The sequence below is a fragment of the Acanthochromis polyacanthus genome, chromosome 12 (assembly GCF_021347895.1).
Source record: "Acanthochromis polyacanthus isolate Apoly-LR-REF ecotype Palm Island chromosome 12, KAUST_Apoly_ChrSc, whole genome shotgun sequence".
In the NCBI taxonomy this organism is placed as follows: Eukaryota; Metazoa; Chordata; class Actinopteri; family Pomacentridae; genus Acanthochromis; species Acanthochromis polyacanthus.
In genome coordinates, this window is record NC_067124.1 from 31,019,708 (window position 1) to 31,038,047 (window position 18,340).

At 38.4% G+C, this 18,340-nt stretch overlaps 1 protein-coding gene across 3 annotated transcripts in view; it reads right to left on the bottom strand.

Annotated features, from left to right (window-relative positions):
- col14a1a (collagen, type XIV, alpha 1a) overlaps positions 1 to 18,340 on the bottom strand; it is a 221,085-nt gene that overhangs the window by 160,835 nt on the left and 41,910 nt on the right. For all 3 annotated transcript variants that reach the window (XM_051956908.1, XM_051956909.1, XM_022194221.2), the window contains exons 6-14: positions 6,251 to 6,406; positions 5,929 to 6,048; positions 5,510 to 5,674; positions 5,116 to 5,280; positions 3,341 to 3,492; positions 2,302 to 2,431; positions 1,796 to 1,941; positions 1,561 to 1,690; positions 545 to 684 (exon numbers count right to left, since the gene is read on the bottom strand). In XM_051956908.1, the coding sequence (XP_051812868.1) occupies positions 545 to 684; positions 1,561 to 1,690; positions 1,796 to 1,941; positions 2,302 to 2,431; positions 3,341 to 3,492; positions 5,116 to 5,280; positions 5,510 to 5,674; positions 5,929 to 6,048; positions 6,251 to 6,406 (1,304 nt within the window). The remainder of the gene's footprint in view (positions 1 to 544; positions 685 to 1,560; positions 1,691 to 1,795; positions 1,942 to 2,301; positions 2,432 to 3,340; positions 3,493 to 5,115; positions 5,281 to 5,509; positions 5,675 to 5,928; positions 6,049 to 6,250; positions 6,407 to 18,340) is intronic.

Below are 18,340 nucleotides of genomic sequence, written 5' to 3' on the forward strand. Positions count from 1 at the left end.
GGAGAGAAGCCTCTATTCTCCACTCAGTTACTAGCAGAAGCTCAGGAGTGTGGCCAAAAAGTAGTTTGAAAGGAGTGACCTAAGGTGATCTAATTTTAGATTTACTTCAGCTGAAAAAGTTATTTTATCGACATGAATTTGCCACTCAGAGAAAAACATAGACAGACCTGCTAAATGTCAGGATCATCTGTGAAGCCAACAAAAATGTTTAGTCGCACTTCACAGATCTTTAGTCGCACCCTGTAGTGCTGTAATTTCTCATCCAACTTTTGCATACGAGTACACACACTCTCGAAGACACAATTTGCTTCTGTGTAATTGCAGTATCTGTATATTTTCCGAGATGATTCGTATCGGTACTCAACAGCCATTTCGGTCTGTCATACTGAGAAAAACAATCCCTATAATTAATCTCCCGTTTGTTCCTTCCTTCCTTTTTTCCCTTTTATCTCATCTCTTCTCATCAATACACAGATACTCTCAGACACAAATGCTGTCAAATGAAGGAAAACAGCTGAAAAACATAAAACACAGAGTCACACACCTCCTCTGTGACGACTCCATCAGTCTTGACCCACATGATGCGGTAACCTTTGACTCCACCGGGTGCCGGGTCCCAGCTGATGTGGGCCGAGTTGTGAGTGATGTCGGAGAACTGGAGGTTGCTGGGAGGACTCAGTAGTACTGGAGGGCAAGAAAGACAGAGGCAGCAAGTGTTAGAAGTGTGTTTGCATGCTCCTGCAATTCCGTTTTTGTGAGTTTGCGACTTTGAGAGAAGAGATTTTGTCCATTTTGTTTATAGAGGGTGGCAGGCTGACACCATTACTCACACTGCGGTGGTTCAATGTCTCATTGTTTTTGTTTTTCATCAAATGTCTGCAGGCCAAATAGTCATTTTTTGGTCACTCACTCTTATCATTTGCTCACATATTATATAACTTTTTTAATGCAACCCTCAATTGATTAAAACCTGTAATGGTTGCTTTGTTATGCTTTCTTAATTATGGATGAAGCCGATAATTAGAATTTAAATTAGACAAGACAAGAACTTGTAATGCACTTTTATTAATAGTGACTTTATTCAGCTCATGACACCCACTTAGCAAAGACATCACACTTTGTTCATCCAGCCTTTGGTTTCTTTCTTTTGGGTTCAAATTCTTGGTCAATATTTTAATGTTTTTTTTGTACAGCTCCTCACTACATTTTATCCTCACATTCTTTCAAAATCTGTACAAGAGCTTGAAATACATCCACAGATAAATTTAAATGACACACTTCAAAGAGAACACGAATGGATTCTTTCTGTACACTGAAAAGAAAGGTGCATTGTTGTGCAATGCACCTGCATGGGAACAACAAGAAAAATGGTTCAGCAACAAAGACCTGCCAGAAAAATATTAGTTCTCCAGTTGTGTGAACATGAGTGTAGCCTAAATGAGGTGGCTACTCTGAGTCACCAAAGCTTGGTTAAGATTGAAATTAAATAATGGTTTATGCAATGATAAAGGTTTTTAAGTGTTTTGGATTTCTAAATTTGTGTACATGTCCAGTACTCACACGTGGTTTCCTGGTTTGTTATGGGGTCACTGGCCTCCTCTCCATACATGGCATAAACAGTGACAGTGTATTCAGTGTGAGGACTCAACCCATCCAGCTCCAGCTCCGTCACTGCATCTGACACTTTGACCTTTAAAGCACACAATTTCAGGATTTAGAACCTAACTCTGGACTTTCTGGCTCAGTTTAAAACCTCGTACTAAACAAGCATGTATCTTTTTCTTTTCTTCCCTACCTCTTTCTCTTCCAGGTCTCCATCATCTGTCAGAGGCGCGTACAGCAGCATGTAGCCAGAAACTCCGTCCACACTGTCCCATCTTGCTTTCATGGTGCTGTGAGTCACATCAAACAGCTGGAGGCTGGTGACTGTGGGAAGAGCCACTGCGAACAAACATACACCACGACCACACACAGATAAACACACAGCACTTTTCAATCAACGAGGCATCTCATAAATAAATGTCAGAAACCAAGCCTCTGGGGGTTTCAGTGTTATAAATTGTAAAAACATCACAGTGTAGGTTTTGTAACTTTTGCAGAAGCTTAAAAAGTCTTGTCTCCGTGGAGGATTTTTATCTTTCTGTATTCCTTCGCATCATTTCAATATGTCTGGCTTCCACAGCTGTCAAACTTTTGAAACCACTGTTATTAACTTGTGTTCTCAGATGCTGACTGAGGCTTTGGTGTGGGCTTTTGTTACAACATTTCAGCATGTGTGTTTGCGTGTAAGAATAAACTTACGAGTTGTTTCAGATCCTCTTAGAGCTTCACTCGCTTCGTTTGCGTACACAGCAAACACCGCCAGCTGGTACTCGGTGAGCGAGTTGAGATGCTGCAGCACCACCGAGGACTCGCTGCCGACCACCACAGCCTGGGGCGCAGGAGGGCGAGTCGGGGGAGGACGAGGGGGTGCGGAAGATGGATGGAGGGGATGCAAGTGTGGAAATGGATGGGAAAAGAGGGAGGCAAGGGGTCGGGGGGTGGGGGGAGGACGAAGAATGGCAGGGAAAATGGAAATTGGGGCAATAAATAGAGGGAGATGAAAATGACAAATGGACAAGAGAGGAAGGGAAAGAAGGAGAGAGAGATCGAAAGAGAATGGGAAAGGATGGAGGAAACACAATCGATTTATTGAATGGGATAAAGCACAAATGTCCAAGGTCGAAGAATATTTTTTCATTCTGAACTGAAAGGATGACAGTTGTGATAAAGATTAGGTCCGGGCCGAGCCAGCTGGAAAGGTCTCTTCACATGCAGCTCCAGAACATCTGGTCCCTGTAAACCCAGCTAAGCAAAAGATTTAATGGTTTCTGTGGTCAAATGTTCTGGAAAAAACGAGCAGGTGCCTGGATCGGCGCGAGTATCATTTCTTGTGAGGTTTTATAACCTGCACGGACGTTCTGGGGACTTGTGAATGGCAAGATGAGAGGTGAGAGGTAGGGATGAGCGATACCACCAGCGACTCAAGGAAAATCTGACCTCAAACTATAAACCTGCCCCATCCCAGATAACTCTCACTGGCGTCGTAAATATAACGGAAAAGTACAGTGTACCCACCTCACTGTGCTCCTCCTGACTGCAGGATTTTTAGGCTTGTGCTGCTACACGTATGCATGCATAGCTTTAGGATAACGATGACTGTTTGCACTAGGCGCTTGCAAAGACAGAGATATTTGCTTTTACCTGCTGTTGACTTCCTCAGCTTTCCCAAATTTAACTTGTTCAAACACTTTCGTATAGTAAACACAGTGGTGTTCTCAGCAAAGAGCACAGTATTTACCTCCTGCGGTTCTCCTCCCTGAGCAGGATGATAAACCACTCGGTATTTTTCTACGTTTCCTGGGGCGTGGCTCCACGACACCCGAAAACTCCGGGCGGTGACCTCTGATGTCTGCAGGTCAAGCGGCATTCCTGTTTTCTCTGGTACATGTTCTGAAACAACAAATAAGAGAGGAAAGGGAAAAGATAGGCAAACGGACTGCATTCAATTACATGAAATGAGTTCCAATGAGGAATGTTTCGGTAGAAATCTGACATGCAGGGATTTATAATGTCTATTTAAAGACATCAGAGTTCTTATTTTTCCATCCTGCATCTTCGTATGTGCACAAATGGACAGAAGGAAAGAGTGAGAAAGAGGAGCAAGATGAAGAAAGACAACGTTTCCAAATGAAATACTATAGCAGGATATCGTTTTCTGCAACATGACACCTTTCCATAAACTTTGCATTTAATGTGACCAACTTAGGGAACAAACTTCATCTAAATAAACACAGTTTGATTTATGCCGAACAAGGTCTACTTTGTAATTATAACCACTGCTAGACCTATTTTAACGTGACATTTTGCTGCCTCTGTAATCTGCAAAACGGAAAGCATTCTGTCATTCCGACATAGATCAATTTTACTTTAATGTTCCTCACAGCTTCGTTCAGACAAACCCATTAAAGTAGCACAGAGAGGCACAGAAAACACACAATATTTTCCAGATATGCGAGAAGGGAAAGTACATCAAGTGTTGCATAATACATGTTAATGCACAAGTAAAAAAAAAAGACTGAATCTAAACTAACTGCAAGCTTATCATTCTGTCCAAATAACTACTAGAGTAGTTTATTTATGATTTCCTGAACACTGAAAATTGTGCCCACATGTAACAATAATCTACTTTACCAATAGCAAAATAAAAACAGCCGGCTGTTCTGTGACAAGTGATTTAACTGCAGCTTGAAAACTGTGATTCTGTGTGAGAGTCATTAAAAAAGAAATTATCTTGATGTGCCATGTATGTAAATGCAGGCTGTTTAGGAGAATTCCATATGAATCCTGCTGCTGTCTGATGATGCAGGTATTTCAAAAACTCAGAGGAAAGATTCCTACAAACAAACAGCCGGAAACAACAAAACAATCTTCAGCTCCTGTTTACATTTTGCCATAACCCAATCTGACCTCTAACCCACTGCCTTCATTGCAGGACATTTAGTTTGTAACAGATGTCAAATTGTAGAGCAAATTGAATGAGAAAAGGCATTTTGTGATTATGGCAACAAACTGTCTTATGCTCTGTGATGTGTTTGGACCAAAATTGGGGCTGAAATGTGGAACAAAATCTTGCCCAAACTGCTTCACACAGCTCGAAGAATGTCACTTTTGCATAAGCCTATCTGGCAATGAGATGCAGTTAGAACTTGTGCCATGTTAAACGTGAAATGTTGCTCGGTCCAACCCAATACGATTGCTATCATGACTTTTACAAAATGTGATCACAGTGGTCATACATGAAGTTGACATGTTTAGATGTTATTTGAATCATAGAAAGTAGTGCATGTCTGAAAGGGGTTTTAGTCATTTACGGATACATTAGGAAGAGCCAAAGTGATCACCCTGCATATTGTTGGCCTGACTACTAGTAGGATTTTACTTTGCCTTACTTCATTTTATTCTGTGTACTTGATGTTGCAGATTGCAGTTGCTATTCTGTTTTGTATGTGAATATGCAAAAATGCTTTTCTGAGATGTCTGCAATTTTCTATTCCGGTTCTATTGTCTCCTTACTCAGCTTGATGTCTTTGTCCTGCTGCTCCACTTGTTCACACACGGTCTTTGTCAGTCCCTCTACTATAGAGCTCATGATGTTGAAGTCAGCCACATTGTAAACATGAGTCTCGTCCGGCTCTGAGGCAATGAAGTGCAACTCGTTCTCATCAGCATTCTTTACACCTGGGAAGGTAAGGGTACAAACACGACTGTTACTGTAATATCTAGAAACAACACCTGCCTGACTGTCAGCACTAACATTCTCCATATGTAGCAAACGCAGCTATACCGCAGCACAGTAACACAGCAGAATGATGAAGAACTTTGGTTTAAAGTATTTAGATAAACAATACAAAGGTGTTTCTAATTAACTATAATAAAGATGTGACTGTGTGTTAGTGTCTGTTCTCACCAATAGCAAAGAGCTCAACGCCAGCATTTCGCAAACTCTCTGCGGGTGGTATAACATCATCTTGGGACTTTCCATCTGTGATGAGGATCCCAATCTTGGGTATACCGATCCTTGAGCCAGATTCAGGCTTGAAACAATTCTCTAAGATATAAGTCAAGGCAAGGCCTATGGAGAAAGATTGACAAAAGAACATCACAAATTAAAAATATGAAAAAAAATATATTAACAATAGATAACCGTAGGCAATAGAACAAGTGTAGGATAACAGTAGGAATTAGTATGCAATCTTAATACCAAGACTTTATAGAAAGACAAAGGAGGACAAAGATAAAAGTGAGATTTATCTTTCTTTTCCCAAAAACTTTAACCAGAATCCGTTCTAGTGCATTGGAAAAGGTGATATCAGCAAGATGCAGTACCTGTGAGAGTGTTTCCTCCTTTATAAGGCAGGTTTTTGACGGCATCAATGACTGCATCTTTAGTGGTGAAAGTATTTAGATGCCACTCTATCCTGGGATCCCCGCTGTACTGTGCCAGTCCTAGAAAGAGATATTTCAATGCACACAGCTTGTCATTTGTCTGTATTATTCACTCAAATTTAGACTTGCATGATGCCTGAAAGAAAAAGAATACAATTTCTTGACAGGTATGAGCAAGAATATTTGTACTGAGGTAACATCAGGTACCATATTGGACCCACAGAGTACCATCTGTTCAATAGGGGAAGTAGCCGAGACTCACCTATCCTTGTCTTATCGAAGCCAACATCAAAGGCATTGACCAGATTTTCCAAGAACATACGGACCAGCCTGAAGTTGATCCGGCCAATACTCCAGGAGCCGTCTACCAGGATCACAATGTCTGCAATGGCCTCAGTGTGACACACAAACTGATCAACTAAAGAAAGAGAGGAGACAGAAAAACCAAAACTCAGGTCACAGATCAAAAAGATAGAATAAAGAACAAGAAAAGGTTATAGAATAGAAAACTCCCTTTATAAACAAAATGCTTTTACTGTTGATGTGCACATTTCTGAGTCAAAATGCATAAAAACAGAATAAATTCACACCTTAGGTAGGCACTTCCAGGTTTTCTTTATTGAACAAAACATAAATCACACCACTTGTGAAATTATATAACACGTAAAACAGAAACAGATCAGTTATTAACACAAAATACAAACACAATACAGACGTTGATCAAACACCCAGGCTCAACACATATCCTGTATCTCCACTTCAATACATAATGTAAAAATGGCATGTTGAGAGCCTCTGTTGAAGTCAGTGGTGTTTGACATATCACTAAACCTTTTGTAATTAATCTTTAACTATGTTATTGAAAAATTGACTCACTTTTCTTATAAAAGGCAGTTTAGGGAGGGAATCCGCACATGAAACCTCCCACTTGAATGTAATAGTAATGATAGATATGAGTCATTAATGTGGAAACAGTCTCACACACACATAGCTGTGTTTCTGTAACTTCAGGGAACATTACTTTGATTAAATTTTCTGAAGACGTAACCTAACTACAATTAATACTTGACATACCTTAACCTCGTAACCTAGAATTCAATGGTTGACATTAAGGGAATAAGATTTTTGTCCCCATAAGTTTGGAATGTCCCCACAATGCAACTATGTAAATAGATCTATGTCCCCACAACAGCAGTGAAACAAGAACATGCACACATAGCCTTCCATTAGTTAATTTATCGTAATTCCATAACTGCTTATCTTGTCATCCTGCCTAGTCTGATATCCTGAAAATGAATATATCCACTTAAAGTTGCATCATAAATCACTTTGGTGTCTACAAACGTAATAGCGAATAATCCAGAACATGCTGATAAAGTTGGACGTTTGTATCTTAATGAAGAAAAGCCATAAAAGAGAACGCTGACGGTAGGAAATGTGAATTATTCATTTGCATTTTCGCTCAGAGGAGCACGTTTCAACAGTTAAGACACAGATTGTGGAGTAGAGCGATACCATATGAATCAGTGTGGATAATTCAGCTGGTGCTGGCTTCACCAACATAATTCCAAAATTAACACAAAGAGGGACTATGTTGGGCTTTTTTTTCCAGCATCTCCATTTGGTTTACTTTCTCTTATTCTGTAACAAAAGATACAAGCTTTGTGCAGCTTCTATATATAGATTACGAATGTCTTTACACAGAAGAACAAAACTGGAATATAAAAAGTGCTACATTGAAAAAGCAAAGTGCTATATGCTCTTGATGAGCAACCTTTCAATTTAAATATGTCACATATACCATACCATCTGTGCTACTTGCGCTATCATCTCAGGTCGACACTTTCTCTAAAAAAGAACTAATAAAAGACACATTGTCAAACGATAACACGCAGGTATTCGTTTCAAGAAACGATTTTCCAGACAGAGCCTTCTGTCTGCTGTCTGTGTCTGTGTGACTGTTTGAACCATCCATCTGCTAAAGCGGCAGGCGAAGGAGAAAAGGGAAGACAATGAGGTCTAGAGACAGCTGATGACAACGTTCAGTTTGCAAATGCAGTTAAGACTGAGGTGCTGTTGTGAAATACACGAAAGATAATGTTTGGAAAGAGCCATGAAGATTGTGAATGTATATCTAGTGCACATAAATTATGGTTACAATTGTTTAGAGAAGAGAAGAGAAAAAGGTGAGAGAAAACGGAGAGAAAATAAACAGAAGAGAAAAGAAGGGAAAAGAACAAAGAAATGAAGGAAAAAGAAAAAGAAGGGAAAAAACAAAGAGAAGAAAAAAAATGGAAAAGATAAGAGAAAATAAGAGGAAAAAACAGAGAAGGTCAAAAACAAAGAGAAGAGAAAAGAGAGAAGAGAAAAGAAAAACATGAGAAAATGGAGAGAACACAGAGAAAAGAAGGGAAAAAACAAAGAAAGGAAAAGAAACTAAGAGAAAACAAGGGGAAGGAAATAAAGAGAAGCAAAAAGAATAAATAGAAAAGATAAAAAGAAGACAAAATAAAAAGACAAGGAAAAAGAAAAAGAGACATGAAAGAGAAAACAAGAAGAGAAAAAGAAAAACATGAGAAAATGGAGAGAAAACAGAGAAGAGAAATAAGGGAAATGAAACAAAGAAGGGAAAATAAACTAAGAAAGAAAAGATGAAAAAAGGCAGATAAGAGAAGCAAAGTAAAGAGAGGATTGAGCGAATAGAAGATGAAGGAAAGATGTAGCTTTGAGCATTTCAGCAAAATGGCAAAAGGCTATAAGGCCAAAGCGCACACAGACAATTCTTTTTAGACATTCCATTCTTACAACACAAACAAGCATGGCCTTTAGAGAAACCCCCAGGTTAAAGAATATGAAGAAAGACTCATAACTAGGCACCAAAAAGGCTTCTACAAGAGTCAGAAGACACAGATCAACCGAGTAGCCATTCTTTGACACAAACTAAGCGACATTCATAGGTTACAGTAACAGCTGTTGACTCTGTGGGTAAATAGAGAGGCAAGGGAACGTCATGGAAAGAAAGAAAGAGTGAGAGAAGGAGAGTGGGGCACTGTTAAATGTGAAAAGCCATCAAGACTCACAAAGGAGGTGGTAAACAGCGGATTAGAGGGTCGGTAATTACAGCTAATTACAGCTCACTGGCCATTCCCAAGTCTATTGTTGCCAGGCTGGTGAGAGCGTCAACGAGGCATAATGCTGGTGTTTTACATCTGAACCAATAATCAAGGTTGCCCCTGTCCTTCACATTATTCCTGCTGACATCTGTAAGCAGTCTGCTTAGTTGGATTTAAGGAGTCTTTTTTCCCCTCAAGAAACCATTTGCTGCCAATCGTTCTCGCAACTTCTAAAGATTCTTAGCATTCTTTATCAAGAGCTATATTTCTGCAACCAGACAAGCTTACACACCATCTAATAAAAAACGGAGTTTCACAAATACGCCTCGGAGAATGCTAGTTTCACAGATGTAATTTATTTTGTTCATTAGTACTGGCAATCAATAAAGCGTCCCCAGTCTGCCTGCACGTATACCCAAATGTTTTCTATGATTTCATTAACGCTGCATCTCTCATTCTCCCACTGAAACCCAGTTTGGGCAACAATGAAAAATTTGACTTTAAAACACCAAACTGTGGATTAAACATGCATCACTCTGTTCATACTTTTTACATTAAATTACAGTGAGGGAGAGCCATCATTTGTTTAGTCATCCATGTCTGCTAAGTCTAAGACACCACTGATCCAATATTGACAGACACTTAGAGAAATCTCACTAATCCACGGGTTATGGCAGCCACTAATCCCAACATAGAAAGGACTGAGGGATTAGAAAGGACCACAGTGTGAACCAAAAGTGATTGCTGTTTTACACAAACGGAATACTGTACTACTGAATGAGCCAGAGGACATTGTTTTCAAGAAGACGAAGGTGATGCAGTGATGGGTTTACTAGTAACGATAGATTAAATTTGTAGTCCATTTAAATGTTGTGTGAAAACATTAGAAGTCAAAGTGAATAGGTGTGTGTAAACTTCAGAAATCTTGACTCGGATGGAAATCGAAAGCTTCCTCAGCTACACATTCACTAACACTGGCAGGAACAGGTTTCTCTAGATGATTAAGTTGTGATTTACACTCCCATTTTTGCATATTTACATAACGTAAAAAAAAAATTCTAGATGTGTTTCCAAGTAAACTATTCAAATATGACTCAAGTCTGAAGAAAATACTTTTTAAAGTTTTAATGGTGCAAGTTGTTTAGTAAATCCCATGTGTGAAATACCTAACTGAGAAATGACCGCATATATATTCTGATTCAATTTATACTTACTATAAATATCTTTGTCCAAATCATACATTGTCATAATAAAACAAACAAACAAGAACTAGCCAATGCAGAGCTGCAGTTCTTTGAAGAGCCACTAGAGGCTGGCTCCAAATGTGAGTCAATCCCCATAGATATCCATGCTAAAATGTGCAACTACACAGCAGAAATAAAGATGTTACAGCCTTGTACTTTTGGTCTTTATAGCTAATTTCATGACAACCAAATGGGTGGAGAAATTTTGTAAAGCTCAACTGTTTAAATTGTAAGTACAATGCTTTACATTGTGCAAAACTAAGGACACAACCATTTTGACAGTCTATAGCCCAGTTTGGATGTCAGCTCCATTTACAATCCACCTCTTTGCTCATACTTTGCCAGGAATTATTAGGAGTAATGGAAATTCTTTGTTTTCTGATGACATAGGTATGTTATTCTATTGTATATTTCAGATATTAACTCGGTGGTATTTCATGTGAAGGTTTCTCTCGGTTCTTTGTTATTCTTCTTTTCTGTCTCGTAGTTCTGGCTTCTTTGTGCTAAGAAGGCCAGCTTGACCCTGAGGCTTTTGAGTGCACAGGAGACCCCATCTTGCTTCCACTTGAAGGCCCACACAAATAATTCTGTGGAGGCCTTGGAGTGCCTCTTTAGTGCAAGAGTTAGACAAAACCACAAGAGACTGAACCTTACTTTTTTCCACTGCTGGGAAGGGTATTAGTGGCAGCCTTCCCTGTAGGATTGCATGTAAATTTATATCTTTGGATGCATATGTATGGCTAATTGCTATAAATACCTCTGATGGGCACTTGCTCACTTTGACACATTGTGCCATCATGCTTAGCTTCAAAACCACTGTTCAGGAAATCTATAGGTGAATTCACAGAGGATTTATCAGTCTTACAGACTATGTTTCTGACTTCAGTTGGGTAATACGTACTACAAACCATTTTTACAATAAAAATTGTTTTTGTTTTGGGAAATAAACTGCAATTGTTTCATGTTTACTTCGGCAATTATGCTGCCGATGTGTGTAAAAAAAAAAAAAAAAGGACAAAAAATACAAATAGTCGAGCAAGTGTAGATTGTGAAGTCAAATCCATGCATATGCAACTTTACACATGAACATAGTAATGTACATGAAACTCCAATCACAGAGCTGCTACTGCAATCACATTGCTGAGGTGTGTAAAATAAGACAAAAATATTAAAATAAGAGCAGGTATAGATACATGCATATATGATTCTACATATGAACTTAGTGTGTGAATGAGCATTTTTTTGAGGGGGGTAAACTGCAATTTAATTAGATTTGCTTCTGCTGGTGTGTGTGAGTGCAAAAACGTACAAAAAAAACACAAATAGGGGACCAAGTGTAGATGGTAAATTAAAGCCATGCATATGTGACTTCACATGATCATAAGAGAGAGCATGACATTTTTATTTAGTTTTGGAACATAAACTGCAATCACATCAGATTTACTTCTGCAGTCATATCACAGCTCTGTGTACAGCAGACACAAAGAGTACAGATAAGGAGCTAGTGTAGATAGGGAATCAAAGCCATGCATATATGGATTTACACATGCACATAATGGTGTCCACCCCCTCAACAATGGATGCCGGAGACACTGCTTCTAGTGCGTTACTCCTCTAGTTGCTATTGAAATCCCTCTTCTCTGCTCTCTGCCAGACAACAGCAGGCTGGTCAAAGGTCTCTGTGCTCCTTATAAGCCCCATCTGCCTTGCTTCTTCTCTACCTCTTTCTCCCCTTTTCTCTCCAAATCCAACACCTTTGCTGTGGGTCGGAGTGCAGGAACAGTGTCTGTTTGTGCACATGGCACACGAGAAAGAGAAAAAATGTGTAAAAGGAGGAAAACAAACAATTGGAGCTGGATGAAAGAATAATGTTGCAAAGGCAAAACAGTATATTTGGATGTGATGAATTACCACAGATATATCAACAGATTCTGTGGTGGCAAATTGTTCTTTTCCCCAAATCTGCAGATACTCTACACTGTTGTGTTCCACCTCTCCTCACACCCACATCACACTCTGTCCACCTCTGTGGCAATCTAATAAGAGACGGGCTTTGTTTGGCACTGAAGTCTTTCAGTACGTTCAATAAAGTGTCACGGCAGAGCACAAGACGTGTTGGCATGTTATGGTCTGTGTGTTCTAGCCTTTTTATTAACAAAGGAACAGAAATCTTGGAAAATTCTATTAAGTCTTTACATTCATTCATGCATTATGTGTTTAAGCTATTCAACTTGATCAGTTTTAACTTACTGAACGTCAACATCCACTGATGTTTTCTAGCATCATGGAGAGCAGAGGAACTATTTTCTCTATTTTACACTGGCTTGTTTGCTTCTCTGTGCTGATGAGTTACAGCTCAGCCAGCTATTGGAGCTGAACCTGCTTTTCACTCAACCAAATGGCTTATTGTATTTTTAGCTTTACTTGCCGACCATGCTGAAGTAGGTTTTACCATGGAAACTAAACATTTTTATGTTTGAAATTTGGGAGCTGGAGAGGGGCTGTCAAGTGTTTCTGTGTCCAAAGGTTGTGTTGCTGTCTTAAAATGTAATAACTCATTGTTTACTGTGGATGTGATAGCTAAATGTAGCTACTGTAGGTGCTAACAGCAGTGAATTGTGTTCATTATTCTCAAGAACCGTTTCACAAATGCAAATATGCAGTCATTTTTCAATTATTTATGTATATATATTGCACAGTATATTGTAATAATATTTTAGTTACAGACATAATATATGTACATTTATTATCAGGTAAACACACTCACAATTCTCCAGTTGACATTTTACTTTGTCAAACCAGGAAAACTACAGATGTTACTTATGCCACTGTTCTATTCAAGTGTCCCAGTAAACCACAGTAGTGTGACGATGGGCCAGCATGCACAAAACTAGCACTGACACTGAAGCAGCTGAGTGATGTTCAGCCTTCATTGTTATCATTACTGTTTTTTATCATTTATTTTCTGCTTTATTTCTTCTATACTATGTCACTGTCAGATTCTTAATTGGTGCTGAATATTTTGTCATTTTAATAGGTTATGAAAATCCATCCCTCCCTGCTTTAGACCAGTTCTATGCCATCAGTATCACTCAAACACTACATTTCCAGCCAAATTTACAGATTTGTGTCTAAATATTCACAGATTGCGTTCACGCGGTGGTTTGAACTGTATCTGAACCTTATTTGCACAGAGGCACACGGTTAGGAAGAGGTGCCGATTGAACCTATTTACATGCGAACACACAGTTGGACAAACACCAAGCATAATTGGCATATGAGCACGTGATTAGACAGACTGTCCACCTGGTATCCACAAGAGAGCGACTGGCCACATTTTACAATTCACAGTCCACAGCCCACTGCGCAGACTGCAGAGCTGTGGGAAAAAGTATGTGGCTCCCGGACAATTGAATTAACTTGTGTGGGAGTAGAGTAATGGGTATTAAAAATGCGACTGCAACAATAGAAGCCACTGTTGGCTACAACGTCGGACGGAACAGACACAGACATGCAGCAAAAGAGAAAGAACAGTGCTGAGAACTGAAATTATGGAGACATGTAGGAACTGTAATAATAATAATAAAAAAATAACTGGAGTTCCAAGCAGCCCTCAGAAAATTTGGACCCTGTTATGATACCGGAGCTTAACCAACCAAAAACAGACAGCACTTTGGCGTTCTTTACTGATCTCAGACCACTCTCCAAAGTGCAAAAACGATGTGATCTGTCTTTAGACTGGGTCGAATTTTCATCTCATTCCTGAGTGATGAGAAGATGAAATTCTCTGAAAACATGTTAAGCATAAATTTGATATTTCACCTGCGCAGTTTTGTCAAAATTAAGAACATCTTGTCTCAAAATGATATTAAAATACTCGTCCATGCACATGCTGCTTCTGTTCTGGACTACAGTAAATCAATATTGTCAAGATGTCACAATAATTCAATGAAAAGCTTCCAGTTCATCCAAAATACCGCAGCCAGAGTAATGACAGGAATTACAGAAAGATCATATTTCTCACATGGTTGGCTTCTCTTCACTGGTTCCCTGTAAAATCCAGAATAGAATTTAAAATCCTTGACACAAAAACGTCTTAAGCATCTTAAAAACAACGTTGTATCATACTATTCCAATGGAAGACTTCACTGTCAGACTGCAAGTTACTTGTGATTCCTACATGAAATTACAAGTTAATGCAAAACTTCAAAATTATCTATTTTGTTCCTGACTTCAAAGGTTAATTGAAGTCTTTATGTAGTGTTGGCATGTTCGCATCATACATGTAGCGCTAATTATTGACTCTTTTTATAGTAACAATTTAACACGTCTCAGCAGTTACTAGTTAGTTCTTCTCTACACTAATGAGTGATTGACATGAGCTCTCCCACACACCATGTGAATCTTACTTATTCCATAACATGAAGTTTCAAGTTTTTCCAACACTTTCATGTGTATTATATTCTTATGTTATAGAGCCTCATTTTTTCCTTTACAAATGCTTTCAGGCCTTATTATCTTCCATGAAAATTTCACCTTGGTACTGGGTACTTTGAAGTCTCGGGACCTGTTCGTAATGTCGTAATAATAATCATAGTAACAAATCCTACCAAAAACAGTTCCTGCAGCTTTTGCTCCTTGGACTCCTAATAATAATAAACTCTATTTATATAGCACTAACGGAGTTACAAAAATAATATTAAAACCAGATTAAGCAGGCAAAATGAGGCCAAGGGATGTAGGCACAGGGGAAAGAAAAACGGTAAATGAATAAGATCAAATAAACAGGAATAAATAATAGAAATAAAACTACCGGGCTTTGCAAAAGTTCTGTTACACTTGTTGAGACGTTCACGAAAATGAACAAAGATTTTTTTGGTGCAATAAGATAAAACTTCTGGGTGGCCACATTTCTGATTAATATTATCATTAACACATATATTGAAATATTTAGAAAATAAAAATATCTTATTGCACAAAAAAAATCTTTGTGTTCATTTTGCTTGCATTTTGCAAGTGTAAAAGAACTTTTGCAAAGCCCAGTACATATTTCAAACTGTTTCAACAGCTTTCACATGGAGAAAAGTTGAAGAGAAGTTTAAGAAACTTAATACACATTAAGAGAAGCTCTAAAAGCAAAAGTCAGATCATCCTTTATCTCAAACTGTGATGTGGAAGTAACCAGCAGGATTTGATGATTGAGAGAGAGCACTTAAAGGTTGATAAATCCTAGATGAATTTTGGCATAAGGTCATAAAAGTGAGCAAAAACATTTTTCTGAATCAACTTGAATTCTAACAGGGAGCCAGTGAAGGAAGGCAAACCGAGGGGTGACGTGATCATACGTCTTTGTACCAACGGGAAGTGGCACAAGCTGAGATTAAATTAAAGCAAATACAACATTTTGTATTTCAGTGACTGATTGAAATAACCTGATTTTCTAAACCAACATCACAACAGAGATTAGTATCAAATATAACTCAAGATTCATAGCAGGCTGTTTAAGAATATTTATCAGCTCACCTGTAAGTCGTGGTTAGCAGTTGGAAAAGTTGCACTTCACACTAGAATATGAGGCTTACTGTTTAATACTGCAACTAAACTTTCCAATGACATGCTACATGCATATCATGTTGCCTCTGTAATCAAAACTGATTGCAACTGTAGTGTCCTGTTTCATTTGTACAATTTTGAGCCCTTTCTGCGCACCAGTTTTGTCGGTTGGTGTCGTTTTGTTGTCTTGCTTTTGTCCTTTTCCATTTCATTCCTCATGTGTCTTGTTTGGGTGGTTCTGTCTCAACTGAGTCATTTGGTGTCTCTTGTTCCGTTTCATGTCTCGTTTTTCTTGTGTGTCTTGTTTGGAAAACTGTGTTCCTGTCTTTTGACAGTGCGTTTAACTTTTGTCATTTTGTGTTTAGTTTTTGATGTTATGTGCCTTGTTTGTGTCATTTTGTGTTTAGTTTTTGATGATTTGTGCATTGTTTGTGTCATTTTGTGTTAAGTTTTTGATGTTATGTGCCTTGTTTGTGTCATTTTGTGTTTAGTTTTTGATGATTTGTGCATTGTTTGTGTCATTTTGTGTTTAGTTTTTGATGTTATGTGCCTTGTTTGTGTCATTTTGTGTTTAGTTTTGATGATTTGTGCATTGTTTGTGTCATTTTGTGTTTAGTTTTGATGATTTGTGCATTGTTTGTGTCATATTCGGTTTCGTTTTTGATGATTTGTGTATTGTTTGTCATTTTCTGTTTAGTTTTTGATGTTTTATGTCTTGTTTGAGTCAAATGTTTGTCCAGTCCATGCTATCAGTTTTTACAGTATCCTGCCATTGACAGTCATTCATATTTCTGACTCCAAAAAAGCATCAGATTTCACAGGTTTTTTTTTTATTATTTTGGAGAAAAAAAAACGGTACACTACTGTTGGCTGTATTTTTACATTTCATTTATTACATCGCTTGCAAACAATGCATGCAGAGGTTTAAAAACATACTCACATAATGTATTCTACATGTTGTCCTCAAAGAGAGCAGATTAATTAGAGCACAGATGGCTTTGTAATCGCAAACACCAGGGACGTAACACGCATTCAATATATAGTTAGGGCGGCAATAAATGCATAACACATAAACAACACATCTCAACACGCACATTTATCTAATTTATAAAACTTTTCCGCCCTCTTCCTCCTCATTCTCTTTGTCTCTCCCTGTTCTCATTAAGAGTAGTTCTTGCCAACCGCTCTTGATTTATTGCCGACCTCTATTTAGCCAGGGATCAGACGGAGTGTGCTGTCATTTCAATCTCTCTCTAGTTAAGTTTTATTTCCCCGGCCACTGTGATTGTGTTTCAGTGTCTGGAATTAACATTGAGGACAGTGACAGGCATACAGATGGATGGATAGCAGCAGCGACAGTCTCCACATCAGGCAGAAACTCTTCTTTTATACTCAGACAGATTCCTGGATGAATCAGAGGAGCACTTCACCCCAAAGATAAGGCTAATTTATTGCAAAAAAATTGCACTCTTATTCCCAAATAGTTTATTACAAGTTGATCCGCTCGATTGTGACACATTACTCAATGCTGTGTTCACTTTAGTGAAATAATGAAAATGGAAATACGATTATACAGTGTGTGAGCTGCCTGTTTTATGAAGATCTTTCCTCAGTTTACAATTTTATGATGAATAGTAATAAGATCCATTCCTCCTGCCTGCTGTTTATCATGTAATGTTTTCATACAAGCGATTTCCTGTTAAGTTGTGGCAGAAATGTTCACTCTAAATCAATACCACCTGGTTCTCTCTACCTCTTCTGCTCGTGTGTAGGTGTGCTCGCTAAGTGCTCTACCAAACTGAGATAAAAATGTGGACAGCACTTAAAGGGACAGACACAGTGCAGTGAGCTGACCCTGCTGGCCAGTTTTCCATATCATAACTTGGTGCAGACATGCTTAACACGTGTGCCAATAAGATGTATTTCTTGTAATTTTAAATAGAAGTGGCATTCTGCTCACTTTGCAGAAAACAACGAAAAATTACCTCAATAATAACCAAAAGGATGCTTCAACTCACAATGTTCCCCGGCTCCTCTTGCTTTTCTTATTCCACAGACACCAAAGTGATGCATTTACAACAATAATTTGTTCCACCCTCAAAAGACTTTAACTACAGTATACCTCTCCATATCTCACTTAAAAGCAGAAAATGAAGCAAGTTATTTTGACAACACCATAAAAAAAAAATCGAGCAGCAGACACCTGACCTTGTCACAATAGGAAATTCCTATATTAATATGTGCATTACTAATGTCATTAGGAGCTGCCTCTGTTCTGTTCAGGAGTCCTAGTCGATCATAACGGTGTGACAGAAGCCCATGAGGCACAATGATATCATTGTTTTTTTAAAACTAAAGCTGCTAAATTAAAGTTAAAATGTCTTCACTTCAAAAGCCAAATGTCTGGAACGTGTGGAGACATTTCTCAAATGGCTTTTGGCA